Source organism: Manihot esculenta, chromosome 13, assembly GCF_001659605.2.
Source record: "Manihot esculenta cultivar AM560-2 chromosome 13, M.esculenta_v8, whole genome shotgun sequence".
Taxonomy (NCBI): Eukaryota; Viridiplantae; Streptophyta; class Magnoliopsida; order Malpighiales; family Euphorbiaceae; genus Manihot; species Manihot esculenta.
Window position 1 is genome coordinate 34,513,194 of NC_035173.2, and position 22,804 is coordinate 34,535,997.

Genomic DNA, 22,804 nt, shown 5'->3' on the forward strand with positions numbered 1-22,804 from the left:
AAACAAAATTTATCCCCTCTGCTATTATCCTGAGTGTAACAACCTCTGAGGGATGTTTTTTTTAAATGATAATGTCCAGACTGCAAATGGGTATGGTTAATTTTTCTTAATAGCCATAGCTCAGATGCATTAGCCAAACTGCGGTCGCCGGAAGATGCAATTTCAGCGAGAATTCGGCTGAGGACTTGATAAAACCCACACTTGTCTATTAATAAGCAATTTAAGACTTCTTAAACTACTTGGTATTTTAGCCGAAAGAATGCATCTTAGAGTCCGCCAAGTGTGCGATAAGCATGCACGTGTCCTCATGCAGAGGACACGTAAGACTCGTCACCTTCCTCGTTAGTCGTTATATATACAGATCAACACTCGATCACCAATGGCATTGACTCACTGACTCTTATCGATAAAATTCTGTGTGAAAGCTTCAGTTATGCCTTGTTCGCTCTTGTCATTCGTTCTGTTGCTTTCCCTTTGTTGCTCTCTTCGTGGGGAGAGCTTCAGGAGGGAGGAGGAGGGATATGATTATTCCGGTGGGATGAGACCCTGTATGGTGAAGAAGGAAAACAGGAAGTCTTTAATGGTGACTGAATATGGAGAGATCTCAGCCGTTGATATCTCTAGTGGAACAAGAGGGCCTTACCATCTTCAGTTTATGACATTGGAGCCTAACTCATTGTTTCTTCCTGTTCTTCTTCACGCTGACATGGTCTTTTATGTGAAAACAGGTAAAAGTTTTCTTTCTCCTACGTTGAAATTCAAAAATGTTGCATTTTATAAATGCAATAATTAATGGTTGTGTTGGATCAGGGAGTGGGAAATTGAGTTGGGCTGATGATGAAAGAGAAATAAAGAGGATGAATATAAAGAGAGGAGATGTGTATAGGCTGCATGCTGGCTCAATTTTCTTTGTGCAGAGTAGCTTGGAGCCAGAAAGAGAGAAGCTGAGGATTTATGCCATCTTTTCAAATACAGAAGAAGATGTCCTTGTATGAAATTCTTGATTGAGAGCTTTTCTTTCTTCAGAATATAAGCTGAGCATGCATCTATTCAATTGCAGGAGCCATCCATTGGAGCATACTCCAACATCAGAGATTTGGTCCTTGGCTTTGATAAGAAACTCCTCCAATCGGCTTTCAAGGTATTTGGTGACTAAACAGATAGAACTCTCTTATTTTATATGTAATTCTGAGAGAGAGAGACTGAAAATTTTAGCTCAAACTGGTATTTTCAAAGGTTCCTGATGATGTAATAGAAGAAATGACAAGTGCAATAAGGCCTCCAGGCATAGTGCACGCAGTGCCAGAGAAGAAATCAATGTTCTTGGAACTGGAAGCTAGATTTATAGAAGCTCTCGCTGGCGACAAAGATGGTTCATTCTATTCCATCAATGGTCGGAAGAAGAAAACCAAGATATTCAACATTTTAGAAGCTGACCGAGATGTTGAGAACTGTAACGGATGGAGTGTGACTGTAGGTAGAGGAGACTTGAAATCTTTACGGGGTTCCAATATTGGAATTTTCATGGTGAACTTGACAAAGGTATATATATTAATTATAATATATGGTCTCTTCATGAATACTGCAGAGAATCAGAAGTGATAACACTTCCATTGATGTGTTTTGCTTGCAGGGATCGATGATGGGGCCACATTGGAACCCAATGGCTACTGAGATAGCAATAGTGTTGCATGGACGAGGGATGGTGAGGGTGGTTTGTTCAAGCAATTTAAATCAAACAGATTGCAAAAACATGAGGTTCAGTGTTGAGGAAGGAGATGTTTTTGCTGTACCCAGATTCCATCCTATGGCTCAAATGTCTTTCAACAATGATTCGTTTGTTTTTATGGGTTTTAGCACGTCGACCAGGAAAAATTACCCTCAATTTCTAGCTGGGAAAAGCTCAGTTCTTCAAACTTTGAACAAAGAAATCTTGGCTTTGTCTTTTAATGTCACGAACACTACTATTGATGGGCTCTTGACTCCTCAGAAGGATGCAATTATTTTGGATTGTACTTCTTGTGCCGAGGAAGAGGAGACCAAAATGGAGGAAGAAATGGAACGAGAAAAGCAGGAAGAGGAAGCTAGGGAGAGAGAGGAAGAAAGGAAGAGGGAAGAGGAGGAAAGAAAGAGAGAAGAGGAGGAAGAACGGAAGAGGCAAGAGGAGGAAGAAAGGAAGAGGAGAGAAGAGGAGGAAAGGAAGAGGCAAGAGGAGGAAGAAAGGAAGAGGGAGGAAGAGGAAGAGAGGCAACGGGAAGAAGAGAAAAGAAGAGAAGAGGAAGAAGCAAAGAGAGAGGAAGAGGAGGCAAGGAAACAGAAAGAAGAAGAAGAGAGGAGGAGAAAAGAAGAGGAAAAAGGGAGAGAGAACAAGAAGAAGCAGAAAGAAGGCAAAGAGAGGAAAAGCAAAGACGAGAAGAAGCAGCAAGAAGGGAGGAAGAAGAAGCCATAAGAGAAGAAACAGAAAGGCAAATGGAACAAGAGGAAGAAGCAGCTAAGAAGGAGAAGGAAAGAGAAAAACAAGGTGATGAGAGCCAATCTGAAGAGAAGAAATACAGAGGAGAAGAAGAAGAAAGCCGAGGAAGAAAAGTTGCAAGAAAAGTGTGGAAACTGTAAAGGGTGAGGCTGTAGGCTGTAGATGTGCCAATAAGAGATCCTTCTAAGCTTATGCAGTATGCTCTGTTTTCCATCTTTGTATTCCTTAATAAGCTCTGCGATCCATGTTTGGAGATTGGACATCATCATGTGCACAGCCCTGTAATGAGTTTAGATCGTTTTTCATTTGCTCGAGTTTGGAGATGTAAAATAAAATTTGAAATCCAAGTTCGTTTCTGCCTTCATAACATTATGAATTTTCATTCCCTGAATCACATGCATATAAAATAAAATTAATTGAATATAGAATTTTCTTTGACATGGAAAATTTGTGAGTTTCACATAGAAAATTAATTGAATTTAAATTAGATTCTACTAAAATGAATAAAATTTTGTATGACAAGGTTCTTGCTAGGTTGTATTTCTGAAGTTTCTGCAAATACAAGGTATGTGAAACTAAAAGTATTAAAAAAACCAATTGAATTGGTGTTTTTCTTGTTTTCCTCATCATACAGATCAATGGATAAAAATACTATGCTAAAAATTGATGGCTCTAGTAATTCATTTTCTACTCACATTGCCAGTAGCCATATTACTCCAAAACTCACAAAGCCCTTCTGGTTCAAATCAACAAGTAATTGTTTGGTGTAAATCGAAGTTTCTTTTTAAGAAATATTATTTTAAAAAAATAGATATTCCAAACAAACAAGGTCTTTTTAACGAAATTTTATTTTAATCCTTATTTTTATTTTAAACAAATTTATGATTTTAGTTTTTTAAAATTAAAATTTTATAATGAAAAAAGTAAAAATTAAATTCAATGAAATCGAATTGAGTTTGCACTTTTTGATCGTAATATTTGTATGATGGACCCTTATTATTAAAATCCCCATTTAATTGATATTTTTTAATATACTATATTATTTTTATAAATAATATTAATTGCACATTACATTAGTAATTTTATGTTCACTATTCATCTTTATAATAAAATTACTCTAATCTCTCAAAATTTTAATTAACTTATTTTACCTTAGATTTAAATTAAATAATATAGATATCTAATATTATAAAAACTAAATAACACAAATAGCATAAATATTTTAAATATTTAAAGTTTTTTTAATAAAATTACTAAAAAATTTGATTTGATAAAATATAAAAAAGTTTTAATTGAATGAGTAAGCTCCCTATTAGCCAATGTTAAAACAAACATTTTTTGTTTGGAAAAAATATTTTTCCTAAAAAACATTATTTTCTATGAAAAAATTACTAATAAAAACCCAATTTTGTCGGCATTTGCGTCCAGCCAAAAACCAACCTTTTCTTTTTCTCAGAGATCCATAGCAATAAAGATAGGCCCACCCCAATAAAGCATGTAAACCAAGCCCAAATTTTCACCACTCTCCGGTCTTTGGTCTGGTCGCACGCTATAACGTAGAACTTCGGTCACTGCACATTGTAAGAGGGGTCAACTGAAAGGCACCACAACGCACACACAGCCATGGAAGCTCTGCTTGGGGCTCGACTAACCCTTATTCTCTCCATTTTCGTATTTCTCTCACTTATCACAACGTCCTCCTCTCAACAGATCCAAATCCTCAACGCTGAGCGCAGAGTAAGATCAATTCCCTCGCTTCTATCGATATATGCTCTCAGTTCTCACATTGAATGTGTTCGATCGTGTGTGATTTCGCGAAATTATAATTACAGTATTTATTCTATAGAGGTTTTTCGATGATTTTATACTCATTTCATCAGTGCCACTGCGTGTAGATAAGCTTTTGCTTTTATCAAGTTCAGTGGTTTGGGAAAAAAAAAATGAAAAGACACAATTAGCGCTTAGGGTTTACGGTTATGAGCTTCTGCCTGTTTTTCTATTTGAAATGTTGAAGCTTTGGCATTTGTCGTTTATTATTTCTACACTAAGTTTATTGATTTCGTAATTTAGGATTATAGTTTGCTGTTTGGGCTAATGCTTGCGTTTTGATTCACTCTTGTGATTATATTTGATGTTGTAACTTTGTACATGTGATTGGTTTAGATATTTAAAATAGTTCGAGAAAATTTTGGAATTTTAATTTTTTAGGTTTTGGCATTTTATGCCCATAAGGCTATGCAACTCTTTAGTTTGATATTATCAGATTTTGTTACCTGGACTGATTGATTTCCATTTATATGTTGATATGGATGCAGATCGACCTGACTTCACATATTGTTACGGTCTTCTTGACTTTGAAGGTAAGGTGCTTCTAGCAACGCTATAAAACTTGGAGATGCAATTTTTTTTATTAGTTTGATGACTCAAAAATAAAGGGTAACGATATTTTATTCCAATTGTTAGGATGGTCTGAGAAACTGTACTCAGTGAAACGTGAACAGTTTCACCATTTGTCTTGCAAATTCACCTTTAATAGTTAGCTTTGGCGGATTATTATGCATAATCTCCATATTTTCTTAGAAAATGCGCTTTTCAGATGGCTCTTTTACTTTATATTACTTGTATGATTTTAACCTTAATATGGATCTCTTACAGGTCGAGAATGATGGGACAGCTCCTGCCACTGAGGTTCTTCTTGCTTTCCCACCTACTCAGGCTGATCATTTAGCAGTTGTCAAAGCACAAGCGGCTGCAGGAAAGCGGAAGAAGCGAACTTATGTGCCTCTTGATGTAAAGCCAACAGAGCTACCTGATGCACCTAATGGAACTAAATATTTTATCATATCTTTGGTCAATCCATTAAATTCAGGTGAGACTGCAACCCTCGAAGTGTTTTACATCTTAACCCATTCTTTGGAACCTTTTCCAGCCGAGATAAGCCAATCAGAACCACAGTTCGTGTACTACCATGATAGTGCTATAATATTGTCACCGTACCATATTAAGCAGCAAACAACTTTTATCAAGACACCAACAGCAAAAATGGAATCATTCACAAGAGTTGAACCCACTAACCGAGCCAGTACAGAGCTGAAATATGGGCCATATGAAGATCGTCCTCCATATTCATTTTCTCCAATAATTGTTCATTTTGAGAATAACAATCCATTTGCTGTCGTTGAGGAGCTTGTACGTGAAGTGGAAATATCTCACTGGGGCAACCTTCAGATAACAGAACACTACAAGTTGGTTCATGCCGGTGCTCGACACAAAGGCATCTTTTCAAGGTAGGGGTTGCTCCTGCTTTCTCGTTATATTGCATTCTATTTATTTCTTTATTTATTAATATAAACTGTATCCTCTTATAGTCTAGCATTATATACCTCATTTCCCTCCCCCCAACCTAAGTTTATTTCCTCCATCGTCACAGACTGGAATATATCATGCTGCTTAACTTTTAAATGAGTAATAGTCACTAATAATTACCCAATTGAACTAAATCTTAATAGCAAATGAGTTGAGGATCCCCTATTTTTATGTTTTTCTCTATTCCATCTTGTTTTGGGCCACACTTTGTGAATATTAAATTATTTGTTATCATTCTTTCCCCTTGATTTTTTCTGTTTACTCCTCATCTTCTTTGCTCCTGGTGCTTGAATTCAGGACTATTATTGATTAGCACATACATAGGTCTACTTTTAATCTGGCCAAACCACTTGTAATAAATCTTTCAACTCATCTTTAGTTGCCCCAAATTACCCTCTGTTACATGCACTGATATACATGCATTTTTATATTTTTAGCATATATTTTCACATCAATAATATCTTGAGATAATAAATCTTTACTAATCTTTTAATTAATTCATTGACCCAAACTCTAGCTCTGTACGAATATGCTTTTCTGAGGAGCATTGTTGATTTCGTGAATCTAGTAGATCTATGGACTATTGAGTACTTGCTGCCTTTTATCGTATTTGTTATGGAAGTTTGATGGACTAAGCTTATATGAGAAATTCATCTCTATGTGTGCATGAATGTGTATGTTTCTTAAAGGTAGTTAATGGTAGGATATTTGTTGAATTGGCAATCCTACTTCTCACTATTCAATAAGAACAACTCAGCCTTTCCAAACTAGTTGGGGGTGGGCTTGCTTACACATGTATAAAGTGTTTTGCTCTTTTCCTTTCAAGTATGTAATCCTTTATCTGTAATTGGTTCTTTGGATTCATATACTGAAATTTCTTTTTGGCAGGGTTGAATATCAATCTAGGCCATCTCTTAGTGGTGTATCTTCATTCAAACACCTTTTAGCAATACTCCCACCTAGGGTGCATTCTGTCTACTACCGAGATGAAATAGGGAACATTTCATCATCTCACTTGCGTACAGATTATCGGAAGGTATTTTGATTTTCTTCATCCCTTTCCCATTTTCCTTCTTGTTGGCATTTCCTAGGATGCATTGTCCAAGACGAAATAGGTGGCATTTCATCATCACATTTTGGACATATAAACAACAGGTGTTGAACTTCTATTTATCTCCTCCCCTTTCCTTATTTTGCAATATTCTTGGTTTGCCTTAACTCTCTCTCTTCACCAAAGCAAGTTTCGAACTAAAAGTCTGCCCCCATTTTCTTATTGTCTTTTCATATCTTAATGGAATATGTTGTATTTTAATTGGAGAATAATATAATTACTGCAAAGGGGGGGAGAATATTCACTGTATATGAGATGGATTTGATATTCAAATTTGTTGACGTGATGCTTTTCCTAAACAGTCAGAACTTGAAATTGAACCGCGATATCCTTTATTTGGAGGTTGGAAATCTACTTTTGTCATTGGGTATGGAGTACCAGTGCAAGATTTCCTTTTCGAGTCTTCAGATGGCAAGCGTTACCTCAACTTCAGCTTTGGCTGTCCTCTTGCAGAGACTGTTGTGGACAAGTTGACCATCAAAGTGGGTTGATTTCTATTCCTCTACATTCATAGCGCCATAATTTATGGCTGTGAACTATCAAGCTGTGGTATCTTTGTCCAAAGTAAACTTTCTAATACAGAAGCTGTTCTACTGCAGGTTGTGCTGCCAGAGGGATCCAAAGACCCTTCAGCTGTGGCTCCTTTTCCAGTAGAGCAACACTTGGAGGTAATTTATCCTTGTATAATACTTGCAACTTGGGCTATTAGTTTGGTAAGTTACACTTGTAGTTTCTTGTTACTGCTCATATGGAAATGGATCCATTTCCATATGAGCAGTAACAATAAACTACTTTGATTTGTGACTAACTGACTATTATACATTTGATTATTACACAAACCAGTGTTTTTTAGGCAATTTGAGAGGTAAAGCCAGAGTTACTAATTGTATGCATTATAGACTTGCTCTTCTGTGCACTCTGTGAACTGATGTCTTGTAAATTTGGATATGTGTAGACCAAATATTCATACCTTGACGTTGTTGGGAGGACTGTGCTGGTTCTGGAAAAGAAAAATGTAGTTCCTGAACACAACTCTGCTTTCCAGGTAGATTTTCAATCTCCTTTTATACGTCTTTGGTGCTGTTGTATCATCATGTCTAAGTTTTATTGTTTTTGTTTCAAATTTTGCTAGATATATTATACTGTGTTTGGTTGAGGGTTTCAATTAGCCATTAATACGGTGATTCTTTGAGCAAAATGTTTAGGTGGTAGACTTTCATGGAACCTTTTTACTTCATGTAAAATACTTAATTTAATGCCTGAAAAAGAAAGTTTTGGATCCAAGAGCCATGATGTGGTTATTGGTCAGTATATTTCTTTGGTGGGGCTAAATTTTGGGATTGGTCATGCTTGGCAAAAGAAAATTACCAAAATGTTTTGATTTCAAAGTTTTTTTTTTCTGATACTTCATCCAATGATAGATTAATCTTCACATTGTAATGCTTTCATAGATAGTATTCTAGTCACTTCCTCTGATTTTATATTTAATAATGACTACTACCATCTTTTTCACCTGCTTACACTAATGAAAAGTATGTGCTTTTTTTTTTTCAAACTTTTGCAGGTGTATTACACTTTTAACCAAATCTTCATGCTAGCAGAACCATTGATGTTGGTATCTGTATTTTTCTTCTTTTTTGTGGCTTGTGTGGCTTCCTTGCACATTGATCTTTCCATATCCAAGCGATGAACTCCCCCCGCCCCTGCCAATCATTATGCCAATGTGAGATTTCAGTGATTTATTAGCAATGGATTAGATTTTTGAGTCGATGACAATGATATAGTCTTTATGTAAACTGGAACTCAGAATGATGTTGAGTTTAACTTGGTCAACACAGAACAGAGACTGAAAAAAGGTCAGGACCTCAGAATGATCATTCTTCGGATAATTACAAAAATTTTGTTATGTTTCTAATAGTTTGCCATTAGAAATTTTTGTTGTTTATTAGCAAGACTAGATTTCGTCTCCATTTACTGGGGAAAGGAGGAGATTTTGTCTCCAATTCACTCCTACAGACAGGCATGGTTCTATGATGCATGAAATGTAAGAATCCGGAAAGGTATCTTGACCGAATTGAAATGCTTCATTTTCATTCAATTGATTTTTTTTCTTATAATTTTGTGGTTTAGAATAAAAAAAGTTAAATATTTTTTAAACTTGAAAAGTTTTCATGATGAATGATGATTTTGTAAGAATTTGAAAAATTTTTTTCTTACAGTATAATTCATGTCGAATGAAGAATATGGAAAAATTTGGCACAGATAGAGAAGGTAGTTACTGCAAGTCTTTTTACCATCCAGAAAATTATTACGGGCTTGTAAAATAGTATAAATATTAGCATGGAATGTGCCAACATAGACAATGTCAACCTGGATCAAATTTTTGGTGTCGGTTGTCTACGTTGGCTCTAGTCAAACCTAATCCGATTCTGGTTCCCTTTACGTTGAACCGGGTGGCGAAATTTACTTGGAGGTAATGACAGGGTAATGGAATAAACAAATAAGGCTAAATGACCAAAACAGGCTTTAGACATGTCCATGAATAATGAGGTGGGATGGTGCATTTTTTCAGTAAGAGGCTTGAAATTAGCGTGTTTCTTCATGGAACGCAAGTTTTTCTTAGTTAGACTGATTGCCATGTGGTAAAAAAAATCAACACGTTAAACAGCGTTTAGTCGATTTCTATTACGACTTTAAAAGCATAAAAAATAATAGTAAAAAAAATTATTTTTCCTAGCTTTATTGAGAAATAACGTATTGATTATGTCAGCTTTGTCCCACTGATTGATTAAGTCAGCTTTTGTGCACCGATGGCAGCTGGCACAAGTAAACAGTCTCCAAGGATGATTGAAAAATATGTGCCTTTCAGAAGCACACGCTAAAAATATGCTCATTTGTTCTGAGGCCTAATCAAGATTTATCATCACAAAGTGAGGTGTGTTTAAAAAGGTTGAGCTTATTACAATGAACTAATATAGACTAATAAACATATTAGATAAACTTTAGGACCCATGAATTACTATTAGATCATTTTACTGTTAAGAAGTATATAATTAGAGATGGTAGTTTTTTTTCAAAATAAAATATAGAAACAATTTATTTATTAGTTTCTAATTCTGGTTATATAACTCATTAATTAATTATTAAATTTAGAAAAATAATAGAGTTATTTGTATTATGTAGCCTATTAATTATTTTCTTAAATTAAAAAAGAAATTGATAAGCTTTATAATCAACGCATGCATGAGCTTTGTTGTGTGAGATACTCAAACAATTAAATCAACATCACATCAAAATCATAATAATAATAAATCGAAGTCTTACATATGAAAAATCTTTTTCAATTAACTTCTCTCTTCTCCTTCAGTATGATCACTTGGTTAACTCATTAAGCTATCACTTTGTTCCTGAAGAAAAGTGAAAATCCAACTCACCCAATGACACCATATGCCTTCTTTACTCCTTTCATCTCAATACTTTAATATACATGTGAAACATGTTTATGAAAATTCCCAACTTATCTTCCTTATTTTGAAAAAATAATAAATTATAAATAAATTATAAATTGAGAAGGTTGAGTTTTTTTTTTTCTCTCTTTTTGTTAAAAATAAAAGAGGATGGGGATTGAAATATTGAGCCTGGAATCTCCCAACATTCAACTAGATGCATTAAGGTTAAATCTGCAGTTGTAAAAAATTGAGTAAATAACTTAGTTGTAAAGGAGTTTGTACATTCTAAGTATTATTCCCTGAGTGCTTACTTTAGAAATTGAATCCAACTCAATAGGGTAAAACAGCAAGTCACCTTGCCATTAAAATTGCAATAACAAATTAACAAGTTATTATTTTAAAATTTATTGTAAAAATATTTCACTAATAAATTTTAATTTGTGAATAAATTTTATAATGATGAATTCACAAATTCAAATTTATTTATTGATTTAAATGAAATCAAAATAATTTTAAAAAAAAGTGGTACAACTCACAAAATTAGTATAACTATCAAATTTAACTAAATTGAGTATGATGACTTCAATTTTAGGATTCATTAAAGTTCCTAAGATTCTTCAAGTGGGCAGGCATGTAATGATGTAAAAAACAAATTTGATTACCAACAAGGTTAAACAAGATATAATTTTACAACTATTGAATCTCGAATACATCAGTCACAACTAATTAAATGTAGAAAGGTCAAGACAGACTGAACCGTAACCTCATCAAAATCTGCTATGCGGATCTATTTATTAGCACGCGACTCTAATTTCGTGTAAATAAATCGGATAGAGCAAGACTCGAATCCATCGGAGAAAGATCGAACTCAACTGACTTGATGAGTCAGTGAAGCAACATATCCCTATATATCTAGGATCGTGTCTACACGACAACAGAGAGAATTAAATATTCGCCTAAAGAACATAATATATCCGTACGTACACTCCTCGTATAGTGACATGATGTTTAGACATAGGACGGCGCAAATCAGAACAAACTTATAAAAATACACCTTAGATTTATTTTTTATTGAATTTCAGAACATCAAATTACATATTTATTTGATATTAGTGTTGTATCTATTTATTAAAAAAATAAATATATTAATTAAAAAGTATTTAAAATTTATTTAAGATTATTTTTAACACATATTAATTATAATAATACTAAAATAATAAAACTACTTTTCTTTAACCTCCATTTAATTTATGCTTTTTAAAAAATAGGTATTTTTAGTTTCAAAATTTAATAGCAATGCTTTGTTGGACAACAGTTATAAAAGTAATATTTGATGTTTGGCTTAATGAATGTTATTCTTTTAAGTAACTAACGTGCGACCCCTCCTAAGATCAAGACGTATATTATGGGTATTAATCACCAATTAAATGACTTATTGATATCGGTCGAATTTTCAATGTATATGACCTATTGAGATTTTTAGACTTGATACCAACACCTCATTCTTCAGGACTTATGTATGAGGATGTCTAATTTCGACCTCCTACGCCCGTACAAAATTTTAAATACATGTATCATGACATAATGTGTATCAAAGACGATATAATTTAAACCTGCTAATTATTAATAAATCAATTGTCTGCTATTAATAAGCCGGTTGAAAAGTTCAACAAAAAGTGTTATAATTCCATAAAAAAAAACATAATATCCCGCGTATTATATATGACCACAAATCTTTATATCCCTGCTATCCAAAAGTTTTTTATTTTTTTGAATACGTTTTTACTCATTCTCAACTCAAAAACCTTAATTTTTTAAAAATATATTTTCTAATTTCATTAGTCTCCTTTACTACTCCAAGCCCATTTCATCTATTCTTTAAAAATTATTACTTTGTCAGGTGTCACAATCTTATTACTCTTGGATCTCAAAATCACCATGATTGAAGTTGTGTGATTGTGCAGTTATAGCAGAAGAAGAAGTTGCTTCTACTCCTTAAATTCTAAAGAGTTGGTCTTATTTTCAACACAAGGAAACTTGGGAATGAATGTAAAGTCTCATCTTTGATATTTTTCATACGTCAGATTCACACCATGAAAGAGACAAACACATCATTCTGATAAATGTAATAATAAAAACTAGTGAAAACATGGGTACTAAGAAGTGAGCAGGTGCCTTGTATTTTGTCTACCAAATTCAAAACTTGGGCAGAAAAAATTAAACTTGCAAAGGACAGGGGACCTACTCAGTTGATGAGGATATTAATGCTATCCACCAAAGGCATTATTGTTGTCTTTTTTTTTATTATTATTTTCTTGGAAATTACCTTTAATTGGAAATGTTGGAATTCCTAATTTTCAAAATTAAAATTTGGATTTTGGATCATATAATTTTTTTAATATCTTAATTAATCTAAGTGTCTAACAAAGTCTAAAAAGTGGAAAAAGAAAAACAATAAAAGGCTACCATGATTGGGATAGTGATATCATTTTATAATGAAATTAATTATACAAGAAAGTTTTTAATGACTAATAAATCATTAAAATTGAAATATATTTTATATTTTTTAAATTTAAAAAAACTATTTTTATAAATTCAAATTATTCTAAAAATATTATAATAGATTGGCTTATTAATATTGCAGAATCTAATTTAAGTGTATTAAAGAATATTTTTAAAATTTAGAATACTATTATTATTCTCGAAAAGCAAACAGGAGACATTTATAAGAAGCGGAAGAGGACAAGAAGAAAAAGACAAAGATAAAGATGGGAAATTTGGAGTCAATTGATAGATAAATTATTGGTATTTAATTGAGAATAAAAGCATTTGCTTAGACAAAGATGGGGAAAAAATTTTAGTTGCTAACTAATTTTTATTTTATCTCAAATTAAGTAATCACTTAGATAAGCATTAATTATATATGAAAATCCGTAAAAATAATGATAAAAATTTAATATCTAGGAATTTTCTTAGTTGTAAATAGTAATTAAATTAAATTTTAATTTGAAGCTTATTGACATTAATTATATTTCTTTTTGTTTTATAATTCTGTTTAAAACTATATATACTGGACCCCTGCAAGGTTATTTATTTTATTTTCTGTGGTCCTGTTCTAGTCAGGAACCAATTATGACTCAACCTCCATCAGTCTGACTACAATAACTCTTTGCTTATCCCAAGCAGCAGAAAAAATAAAAAATAAAATGGAAGAAGAAGAAATTAAGGGCAAGGAATTATACACAACCAATAATCCTAATTAATAAGAGGAGCTCTCAATCTTAATAAATGAACTTTAAAATTTAAATTTCTATTTTACATTACATATAATAAATGAGGTGATCAATATGTTCTAATTTAAAATACTCTAAACCATTTTAGAATTTAAATTTATAAATAAAATTTTCAAAATAATTTTTTCATATATAACGGCTATATTTAAAATTTCTCGTAAAGAGAGAGAGAGAGAGGGGGGCATTAGACCTTGATCCAAATCACACGAAAGGCATCTTTAAAATGGATTATTGAACAGGAATCTTTTATCGTCTTGTGTTGAATTAAAAATATATATAAAAAAAAAAAAACTTTGGATCTCAATTATTCCCTCGTGAAGTATACTCCATGAATCTGTGTACGATGATGCTGTGTCTTGGCAAGAAATGCCAAGGATTTTAGTTCCAGAGATGGATGTTATCTTGCAGCACAAGCCCTGCCCATCTCTGCTTGACGCCATCAGATGAAAAGCAATATGCTATTAATTCCTTGCTCCTCTTTCTTCCCTTCATGTAATAATACTTCAATCATTTGCAGTTAAAAAAATAGTTCTCTTTTCGGATGTTTGTATAAAGTACAGGTCTTTGAAACGAAACTCTCATTGCAGAAACTGAAACACACTCGCCAGACTCCAGGGGATGCTTGCTGATCTTGAGAATTTTGTCTTTCAATCCATTGGAAAAGCTACACAACAAGAGTCCCTCACTTACATTGTTTCTTATTATAGCAGAAAAACATCAAATCTTTCATATCTGATCTCCAAACCTAATGACATGAAGCTATGAAAGTTCAGAAGCTTACAATAACTTAAGGTTTCACTTCTAAAAAGTTAACAACGGAATTGCAGAAGCAAAATTTAAATATAGACAATTACAAGATCAACTTAAGCAACTATCAGCAGCAAGATGCAAAGCCCATGTCTGATTTTCAACCCCCACAGCAACAAGTTATTCATACTTCATCCATTCAGGTCTAAAGCTGATAAGGGCACAGCAGATATTTGCATGTATAAGAGAAACAGCTTGATGTAAATAATTCAGCTCAGGTGACCTTGACATTCAGTGAATAAATTAAGCCCGCAATACATAGATGAGGAAAGAAAAGGCCTTTGCATTTTGTCTTATCACAACTCTGCATCATCAAGGCAACACTAACAATTTAAAAATACCAACTGCCCATGATGACCTGATGCTTACCTCCATAAGGGCAATTCTTTATGTAAAAATTTAATATTTTATCCTTGTTCTTCTGCAAAATCAATTGCCCTGAACCAGATGCTCTGTACAATGTACACATTACCCAAATCAAAATTGGGAAACAATAGTTCTTTCCCAGACAAGGTCAAGAGCTCCTTCCCATGTCTTTGCCTGTGAATTCTCCGCCTCCAAAGGAAGCGGCTGCAGCAGCTACATCCAGACCGCTACCGATAGATGTAATCAGAGCTGATAGGCCACTGCTAGGGCTTCCACCAGCAGCCATCCCCAATCCAAGAAAATCAAGGGTAGTTTGCTTAGGACCAAACACAGAAGGAGTTCCCATCATCAATTCCTTTAATGCAGAACCTCCATCACAATGTAAGCCTAGTCCCAGCCCAGCAGCGACTGAGGTATTCTCAGGCTCTACTTGCCTGTGTCCCCATGGCATATTGTCTTGCTGTGAAGATGATGATGATGATACAATCCCAAAACCACGGAGCAATGATACATTAGTAGCAGTAGCCCCCATTTGAGCAGCTTTTTGTAATAGTGCAGTGGCAGACATTGCTGGTTGAGGTGGAGGTGCATACTGCCTACGCTCTTGCCCAGCAGTACCAAATATCGATGATCCATGATTGGAGGAGAGGCAAAGAGAAATGGGTTCAATTGACGATGAAGCAGCAAGATCTGCTGGGCGATCAGGGTGAGCCGTGACCTGGATTAGGCCTGCAAATGCTGGAGTTTGAGGAGGCTGTAAGCTTCTAGATGCAGTTGATGAAGCAAATAAACTAGCAAAGACACTGCTGCTGCTGCCGCCGTTGCCATTGCCACTTGAGCTGGTACTACTGCTACAGCTTCCATTTAAACCTGCTGGTACTGGTGCCGGTGCCGGTGCTGCTTCTGCTTCTATAATAGGAGTGTGATTATCTGGCAACTCTGCATTAGTAAAGCAAGAGAGGGAAAGAGGAAAACATAAGGGGTCACTTGAACATGCAGAGGTTGAAAGTTAGGCTTTTCTTTATGAAGACTTTGGACGAAAAAGCAAGAGCCAATGATGGTTCCCTTTCTCTAAACTACACCCACTTCACTTTCTCTTTTTTGCTTTTGAATCAACTATGTTCTTTATCAAAGATTGCGTAAACTGAATCTCACAGTTAAGAGGAAAGCTTATTTTTCTTGCCTCCTTTTAGCTCTTCAACAAATGCACTATGCTAGTTATCTTAATAAAAACAAAGATCAATAACAGACAAAAACTTAGAGATCCAAGATCCACATAATGAGAGAGGAAACCAAAGATTTCTTGTTTACTAGGACAACAAATCGCAACCGACAAAATTCAAAGAAAATTGGGCAAGTTTCCAAATTTGAAAGAATATTTTACCTGGACTATGAGTCAGCGAAACCACAGAAGATATTACAGCAGCTGACTGAGATACTGCTGGTGGAGCTGGAGCTGCTGGTGGTTGCTGCGCAGGTGGAGATGGATCAACCTGCGCACTCGGCTCCGGTTCTGGATTCGGATTTGGGTTCACAGGAGCTAGATTCGAAGGCGGTGTTGGAGTTTGAGTGTGAGTTCTGGCACTCTCCTCTGCTAAAGCATCACAAAAGGCTCTGTGTGTGATGAAGCTATCCCTCCTTCAAATCAATAAACAAACCAACTTCAACTACACAAACCCACTTGAAAAATTAGAAATCAAACAAAAAATTAAATGACAGAAACCTTGAAAACAGAGTTCCACAATCGCATTTGTACTCTCGTGTGCCGCAAATCTTCGAGTGAGCTTTCCAGTCAGACTGAACCGCGTATTTCTTCGAACACTTGTCGCATTTCCATTTCTTCTCACCATGTTTCCTGCAGAAGTGCTTTTTTATCCCCGTGAGATCGCCCAGTGCTCTGGAAGGATCGTGATGAACACAAGTTGGCTCGGGACAAACATAAACTCTCTTCTTCACTTCCTTGCTGGATCTCTGTCTCAGCTTCCATGGTAGATTATGGCCTCGGCGATGAAGCTGCAAGTTCTGGTCTCTTTGAAACCCTTTATTGCAAATTTCACACACGAATCGGTTCGTAGCCAAAAGGGTTTTCGGTGAAAGAGCGATCACCTCTGCATCTGGATCTACAATAAATTTATTTTAAAAAATTAAGGGAGTCCCTAAAATCGCAATCTTTATGAGCAACTTATCATTTCTGTTCACATTACCTGGCATTCCAGGGAGGTTCCTCTTTTTCTTGGCCGTGGCGGTGGATTTGGGTGGCGGAGGCTGGTTGCCAGAGGAAGAAACGCTTGCTTCCCCGGAACCCATAGAGGAATTATCTAAATCGACCGGCATGAGTACTAGAAATCGAAAGTATAAATAATATGCACTAGTAACGACAATTGTAGATCAAAAGCTAAAGGACAAAAGACAGGAAAAGGATGAACGAGATTTCATCTTTCAGAGACAAAGTTCCTCTTTTCTTCTAGGGTTTCGTTTTAGCTCTCTCTCCCTCTCAGCTAACAGTCAATTTGCCCCTTTTTCTAACCCACCTACCACCTCTTTATGAGTATCGGACCCAGAAATTCACATCAACCATAGGAACCCCAATGATTAAGCCTAGACTCTGCAAGCTATAGCTTTCAGCTGAAAATCAGCTAATGAAAACCCAGTAACCGGAAAACTGATCGCCGGCCACCTCCACTCTTGGTCAAATTTGCAATAAACAACTACACAGAATCTCAAACGTTGAAAATACCCAAATCAGAAATCTGCAGCAGTGTTATAAGGCTGCTTTAGAAAAACATAAAAACAACAGCGAAACAGAAACTGAGGGAGACAAGAGAGACTTCGAGTGAAAGCTTTTTGGAGAGAAAAGCCAAGCCTTTGGTCTTTGTTCTTAAACTTCTCACAAAGAAGAAAAAGAAAGGAAATAAATAATTATTATTTATTATTATTTTCAATGAGTTTGATTAGTGTTTCTAATCAATGAGGTTAAATCTTAATTAAATAATTAACTTATTGCCCAAGTTTTTTATTACACAGAAGAAGAATTACCGTGCACTTGTCGTTTTCAGACACAAAATACCATTCGGTGGTTTGTCGTTTTGTTAAGCTTTGGAATTCGTTTTGTTGTGTGTGCTTATGACAAAGAAGAAGAAGTTCATTGTATTGGTGTTTCGTCTTAATTTGATTAAATTAAAAGTCAAACTACTTTTTAATCTCTATTTTAAGACTTTTTTGGGTTGTTCAGCCAACGTGGTGTTGACACGTAGTTAAGCATGTTTGATTAGAGGAGTTAAATAAAATACTAATTATTAATTAAAAAGGTGTAAAAAATAGAAGTGGCCAAAAGAAATGCGGTGTGTTGGATAAGCAGAGAGCCATGTGGATTTTGCTTTGAGTTGTTTCTGCTTTTGAGGATGGAAATCCCTTGGGTTTTTGGAAATGAAGCTTTGGTTCTATCCAGAAATAGAATAAGGATGGCAACTCACACTTGAAGAAATTTCTAGATAAGTTTGAGCATTTTTATTTACCAAAAAAGTATTTTTTGTAATTAATAAATTTTAATTAAAATTTAAAAACAATGTATTAAAGGCAAAAGTTCAAATTTATTAAAAATATTAAATTTTATTTTTTGATTTAAAAGTATTGATAAATTATTATTAAAAAGTAAAATATATCTATATAAAACTAAATAAATTAAACAGAACACAGCTTAGGTTTTCTTTTTTCTTTTGTACATCAAGGTGATTATTAACGTTTTAGCAGAACAATAACAATCTGAATTATTAAGGTAGTATTAAAGATATATTAATACTATGTTTCAGAAAATTTTCTTTATTTTTTGAAATGAAGATAAGAAATTAAAAAAATAGAATTTGAGATATTTTAAATTTATTCAGATGTATTATCAGATTAAATAAGTGAGTGTTTCAAAAAAAAAATTTTAAAAGGTATAATTTTAAAATTTTATTAAGAGTAATTTTTTATATTATTAAATTAATTCTGCATAAAATTTAAAATATTGATTTTTTTTCCAACTTTCTAAATTAATAAACAAATAGATATTAATACATTATATTCCATTATCATATTTTACCATATTTTGTAAAAAAAAACATAAAATTTAAAATTCCTTATTTATTATATTGTATAATATAATTAACGACCAATATTTTAACGATATTATGTAATCTACCACGTAGATTTGCCTTTCGTTTGTTACAAACATAAGTTATCAGCATTTATAATTTATCTTTAATTAAGCTAAAAAAAATAGAATTATTATATAAAACATTATTAATTATTATTAATAAATTAATTAAACAACCAAAGGAGTATTATAAGGTGGCATGTAAAATCACAGGTACTCATGAGAGGCGTGCAATCATGATTAGGGTATGGAATCGGTTGGTTCAGTTAAACGTGGATCGAATTTATAAAATTAAAAGGTTAAAATGTTTAAAATTATAGATTAAACTAAACCCATATATGTGGAATAATTGAACTAAATTGAACCTAAAACTATCGGTTCGGTTTGATTTGATGAAAACCGAAAAATTCTGAAAATCAAAGAGATGCACAAATCTGCAATTCTCAATCCCAATCCCAGCACTTCGCAATTCTCATTCCCAATACTTTACAATTCTCATTCCGAGTAACATTCAAGAATACAACTAAATCCAATGAATAAAATCAAATCAATCATTTAATTATCAATCAATTCCAAACAAAATAAGGAATTAAATGGTTATAATAATATCAATTTACATAAACAGATCTAAAAATCCCAATATGTGAGAAATCAAATCCCTATCTTTCAACAAAACCCCAATGCATGAACAATCACATTCTATACGTGACAAACAATAGACAAATCAATCCCAATTTATGAAAAATTAAACCCAATCTGAAAATGAAATCCCAAATCATATGAACAAATCACTCTCTACATATCATATATGAGATGTTCTTCCATGCCACAAAACACAAATCCATTACCAGCTCAAAAAAAAAAATCACAAATCCATTACATGTGAAGTTGAGAACAGTAAAAAAAACCCCAATTTGTGAGAGCATCCAAATCAGCCGAGAAGGATGAAATGAGTAGAGAAAAACCCAAGATGCAATGGTCCATGTGGGTGTGGATCTCCTTCAAAATGCCATCCTCAACTGAAAAATGAAACAAATGGGGTTGTTGAAACTTGAAGAAAACCGAAGAAGAAGAAGAAGCATGGCATGAGATTAATGGAGAAGAAACCAAGCTACAATGTCGATGGAAGAAGAAGCATGGCATGGTATGAATAGAGAAGAACCCAAAACTACGATTGGAAAGAAACTGTGGATGAGAGATTTAGGATTTAGGGCTTTCAGTAATTAAGAATAACGATATATATGATATGTAGAGAATAAATACAGAATTCAAAATATATGTTTTATGCACTCTTCATAATTTCAAACAATTTATTTACGCTAGTTCTATTTTATAACTTATTAATTTGAGCGAAATAGCATTTTTTTTGTTATTAAATTATGAAATGACATATTATTTTTGGTTTCTTTTTAAAGATAGTTTGAAAAAAAATTAGCCTATAATGATGAGAACTATTTTGATCTATTAATATTTAATTTTGTTAAAACTATTCAGTGATTATTTATTTTGAAAAATATTATGCCCGCCTAAGAAAATTGTCTTTGAATTAACAAGAAAGAAAAAGTTACAATGATATATATGTGGTTTTATTTGCAACTACCATCCAGAAAAAAAAAATAAAACGCATAAATGGAGAGTATTAATAATTAATTTAAAAATGTTTTAAATATTTTTAGTCGAATAAAAATATTAAAATAATAAAAATATTTTTTTAGAAACTAATATATTCATTAGCGTATAAAATTATGTAAATACACACATTAATTATCTGTAAATAAGAAAAATAAAATAGTTAGCAAATGCTTTTCAGTTTTTAATTATGGAGATTTACGAAAATGTCCCTGGATATTACTTTTAAATAAATTAAAAAAATATTTTTAGACACTTAAATTTAAAAAAAAAATACTTTTAAACATAATTTGATTAAAATCATGGCATTAAAATTATATTTAAAAGTAATTTTTTAAAAATTTAAACATTTGAAAGTAATTTTTTTTAAAGTTTAAATTATTTTATGTCATTATTAAAATTAAAATTTGGAGGGAGCCTTATTTAATTTAAATCGAAACGAGAGCAACGAAATCAAATCAATTTGAAAATTTAGTTTAATTTTATTTTTTTTTAATTTATTGATTTTATTTATTTTGATTTAATTTTAATTAGAAAAAATTTAATAAAACTGAACTGATTATATTATTTTAATAATATGAAAAAATATAAATATAATTAAAATTAAAATATTTCAATTAATTTTAAAAAATAAAAAAATAAATATAAAAAGAAAATTTTATAAAAATTTCAATAGCTAATAAAATCATACTAATCAAATTAATTCAATTTATATTATTTTTTTAAATTTAATTTAATTTAATTTTTATAAATACTTAAATTTTATTTTTTTATTTATTTAATAAATTAAATTAACTAAATGTCTGTGTTTAATAAATAAAAATATTAAAATATAAATATATATGCATTTAGCAAAAGAAATCCCTATGCATTTGGAAGCAATGGACTGACCTTACAACAACTTGCCAATTTTTTTAATAAAAGCAGATTTAGTAACTGGCTGGGCCCAATGAATATAAGCATACCCAGTTGGCCAATTTGATATTCTGAAGCATATGATTAATGTAAGTGAACAAAGATTAGATTATTGTTTAATTAAGCAAATGACGAAAGGTTTTAGCTTTGGGAAGGAGGGAGTTTGAAAGCCTAAATAAATACAACCAAAAAGCCGGCATCCTTTTTATTTTTCTTTTGTTTATTAGCTGATTCTATCATCACTTGCATTGACTTGGCATCCCCCTGCCTTTTTTCTACTTCAAATACTTCATTATTTTTAGGCTGTGTTTGGGTCCCACTCTTTTCCTCTCCTTTTTCTCCTTTTTCAAAATCGGCAATCGGTACTTCTTTAGGTAGGGCTAGCCACGTTAAGCAACAGTAACGGAAAACGATGGTTTTTTATTTTATTAATTTTTCATTTTTTTGGGAAAAGCAGATTTAGAGTTTATCTAAGTTATTGAAATGGGTGAGTTATAAGCCGTCTGAATTACAATAACTTGTATATCGAATTTTACAAACCATCAAATTTTCTGTTTAATTTAAAAAATTTATTATAAAAAAAATTAAAATTTTAAATGATTTTATGAGAATTTTATTTTATTTTTTTTGAAATAAATGATGACAAATGAAGGAAAAGAGAGGATGATTTGGATTTGCTTTAATGATTTGGAATTTACCACATATTTCAAGTTATCTCAACAATCAACAAAGGAATGATATTGTCTACAAGGGACTAGATTCAAGAGATAATTAATAAAATTCTGTTTAAAGGAAAATGAAATATTCTAGGGCTTGCTTTTGGGATTTTCTCCAAAGAGAATACTATTCCCCTTTTGTGTCCTCAATAGAGAATATTGTCATACACCCATTTTCATCATCTAAAGTCAAAACATACTTGTTGTGTACCTACCAATAGTGCCCCAAATGTTGTTGCCTAAACCTACTAAAAAGTTGAGATTCTATAATTATTTTTTCACATATTCAAACTCTCATCATTTTTTGTTGATTGTATTCTATATTATTTAATCATTTACTTATATTTATTTTTTACTTTGTTTATAATCATAATCTAATGTCCGAAATTCAAAAAAAATAGAATTTTTGAGTGTGTATAAATTATTTTAGTGGATCACATTTTCCTCTTTTATTATTTTTTCTTTTATATTAGAATACATAACTGTCACTCTATTATAATATCATATGTTCCTGTCACCTAAAGTATTTGTATGTGCGGGCGTA

The 22,804-nt window shown here is 32.6% G+C and overlaps 3 protein-coding genes across 3 annotated transcripts; 2 read left to right on the forward strand and 1 right to left on the reverse strand.

Annotated features, from left to right (window-relative positions):
• LOC110630427 (vicilin-like seed storage protein At2g18540) lies at positions 1-2,842 on the forward strand. The gene is given in 6 exon segments (XM_021777932.2): positions 1-728; positions 811-989; positions 1,061-1,141; positions 1,237-1,542; positions 1,634-2,351; positions 2,354-2,842. Coding segments are annotated over 6 exon segments (1,839 nt in total). The 5' UTR covers positions 1-433; the 3' UTR covers positions 2,614-2,842.
• Positions 2,843-4,009: 1,167 nt separating this feature from the next.
• LOC110630188 (dolichyl-diphosphooligosaccharide--protein glycosyltransferase subunit 1B) lies at positions 4,010-8,862 on the forward strand. Its single transcript, XM_021777546.2, has 8 exons — positions 4,010-4,210; positions 4,789-4,833; positions 5,129-5,760; positions 6,728-6,875; positions 7,253-7,432; positions 7,550-7,618; positions 7,906-7,995; positions 8,515-8,862. Exons 1-8 carry the CDS (start codon positions 4,097-4,099, stop codon positions 8,638-8,640), a joined length of 1,404 nt encoding a protein of 467 aa, XP_021633238.1. The 5' UTR covers positions 4,010-4,096; the 3' UTR covers positions 8,641-8,862.
• A 5,495-nt stretch (positions 8,863-14,357) lies between these two features.
• On the reverse strand, positions 14,358-17,751 carry LOC110629782 (zinc finger protein GAI-ASSOCIATED FACTOR 1). Its single transcript, XM_021776891.2, has 4 exons — positions 17,070-17,751; positions 16,589-16,985; positions 16,250-16,503; positions 14,358-15,804 (listed from the first exon to the last, which is right to left on the reverse strand). Exons 1-4 carry the CDS (start codon positions 17,197-17,199, stop codon positions 15,014-15,016), a joined length of 1,572 nt encoding a protein of 523 aa, XP_021632583.1. The 5' UTR covers positions 17,200-17,751; the 3' UTR covers positions 14,358-15,013.
• Positions 17,752-22,804: the final 5,053 nt, after the last annotated feature.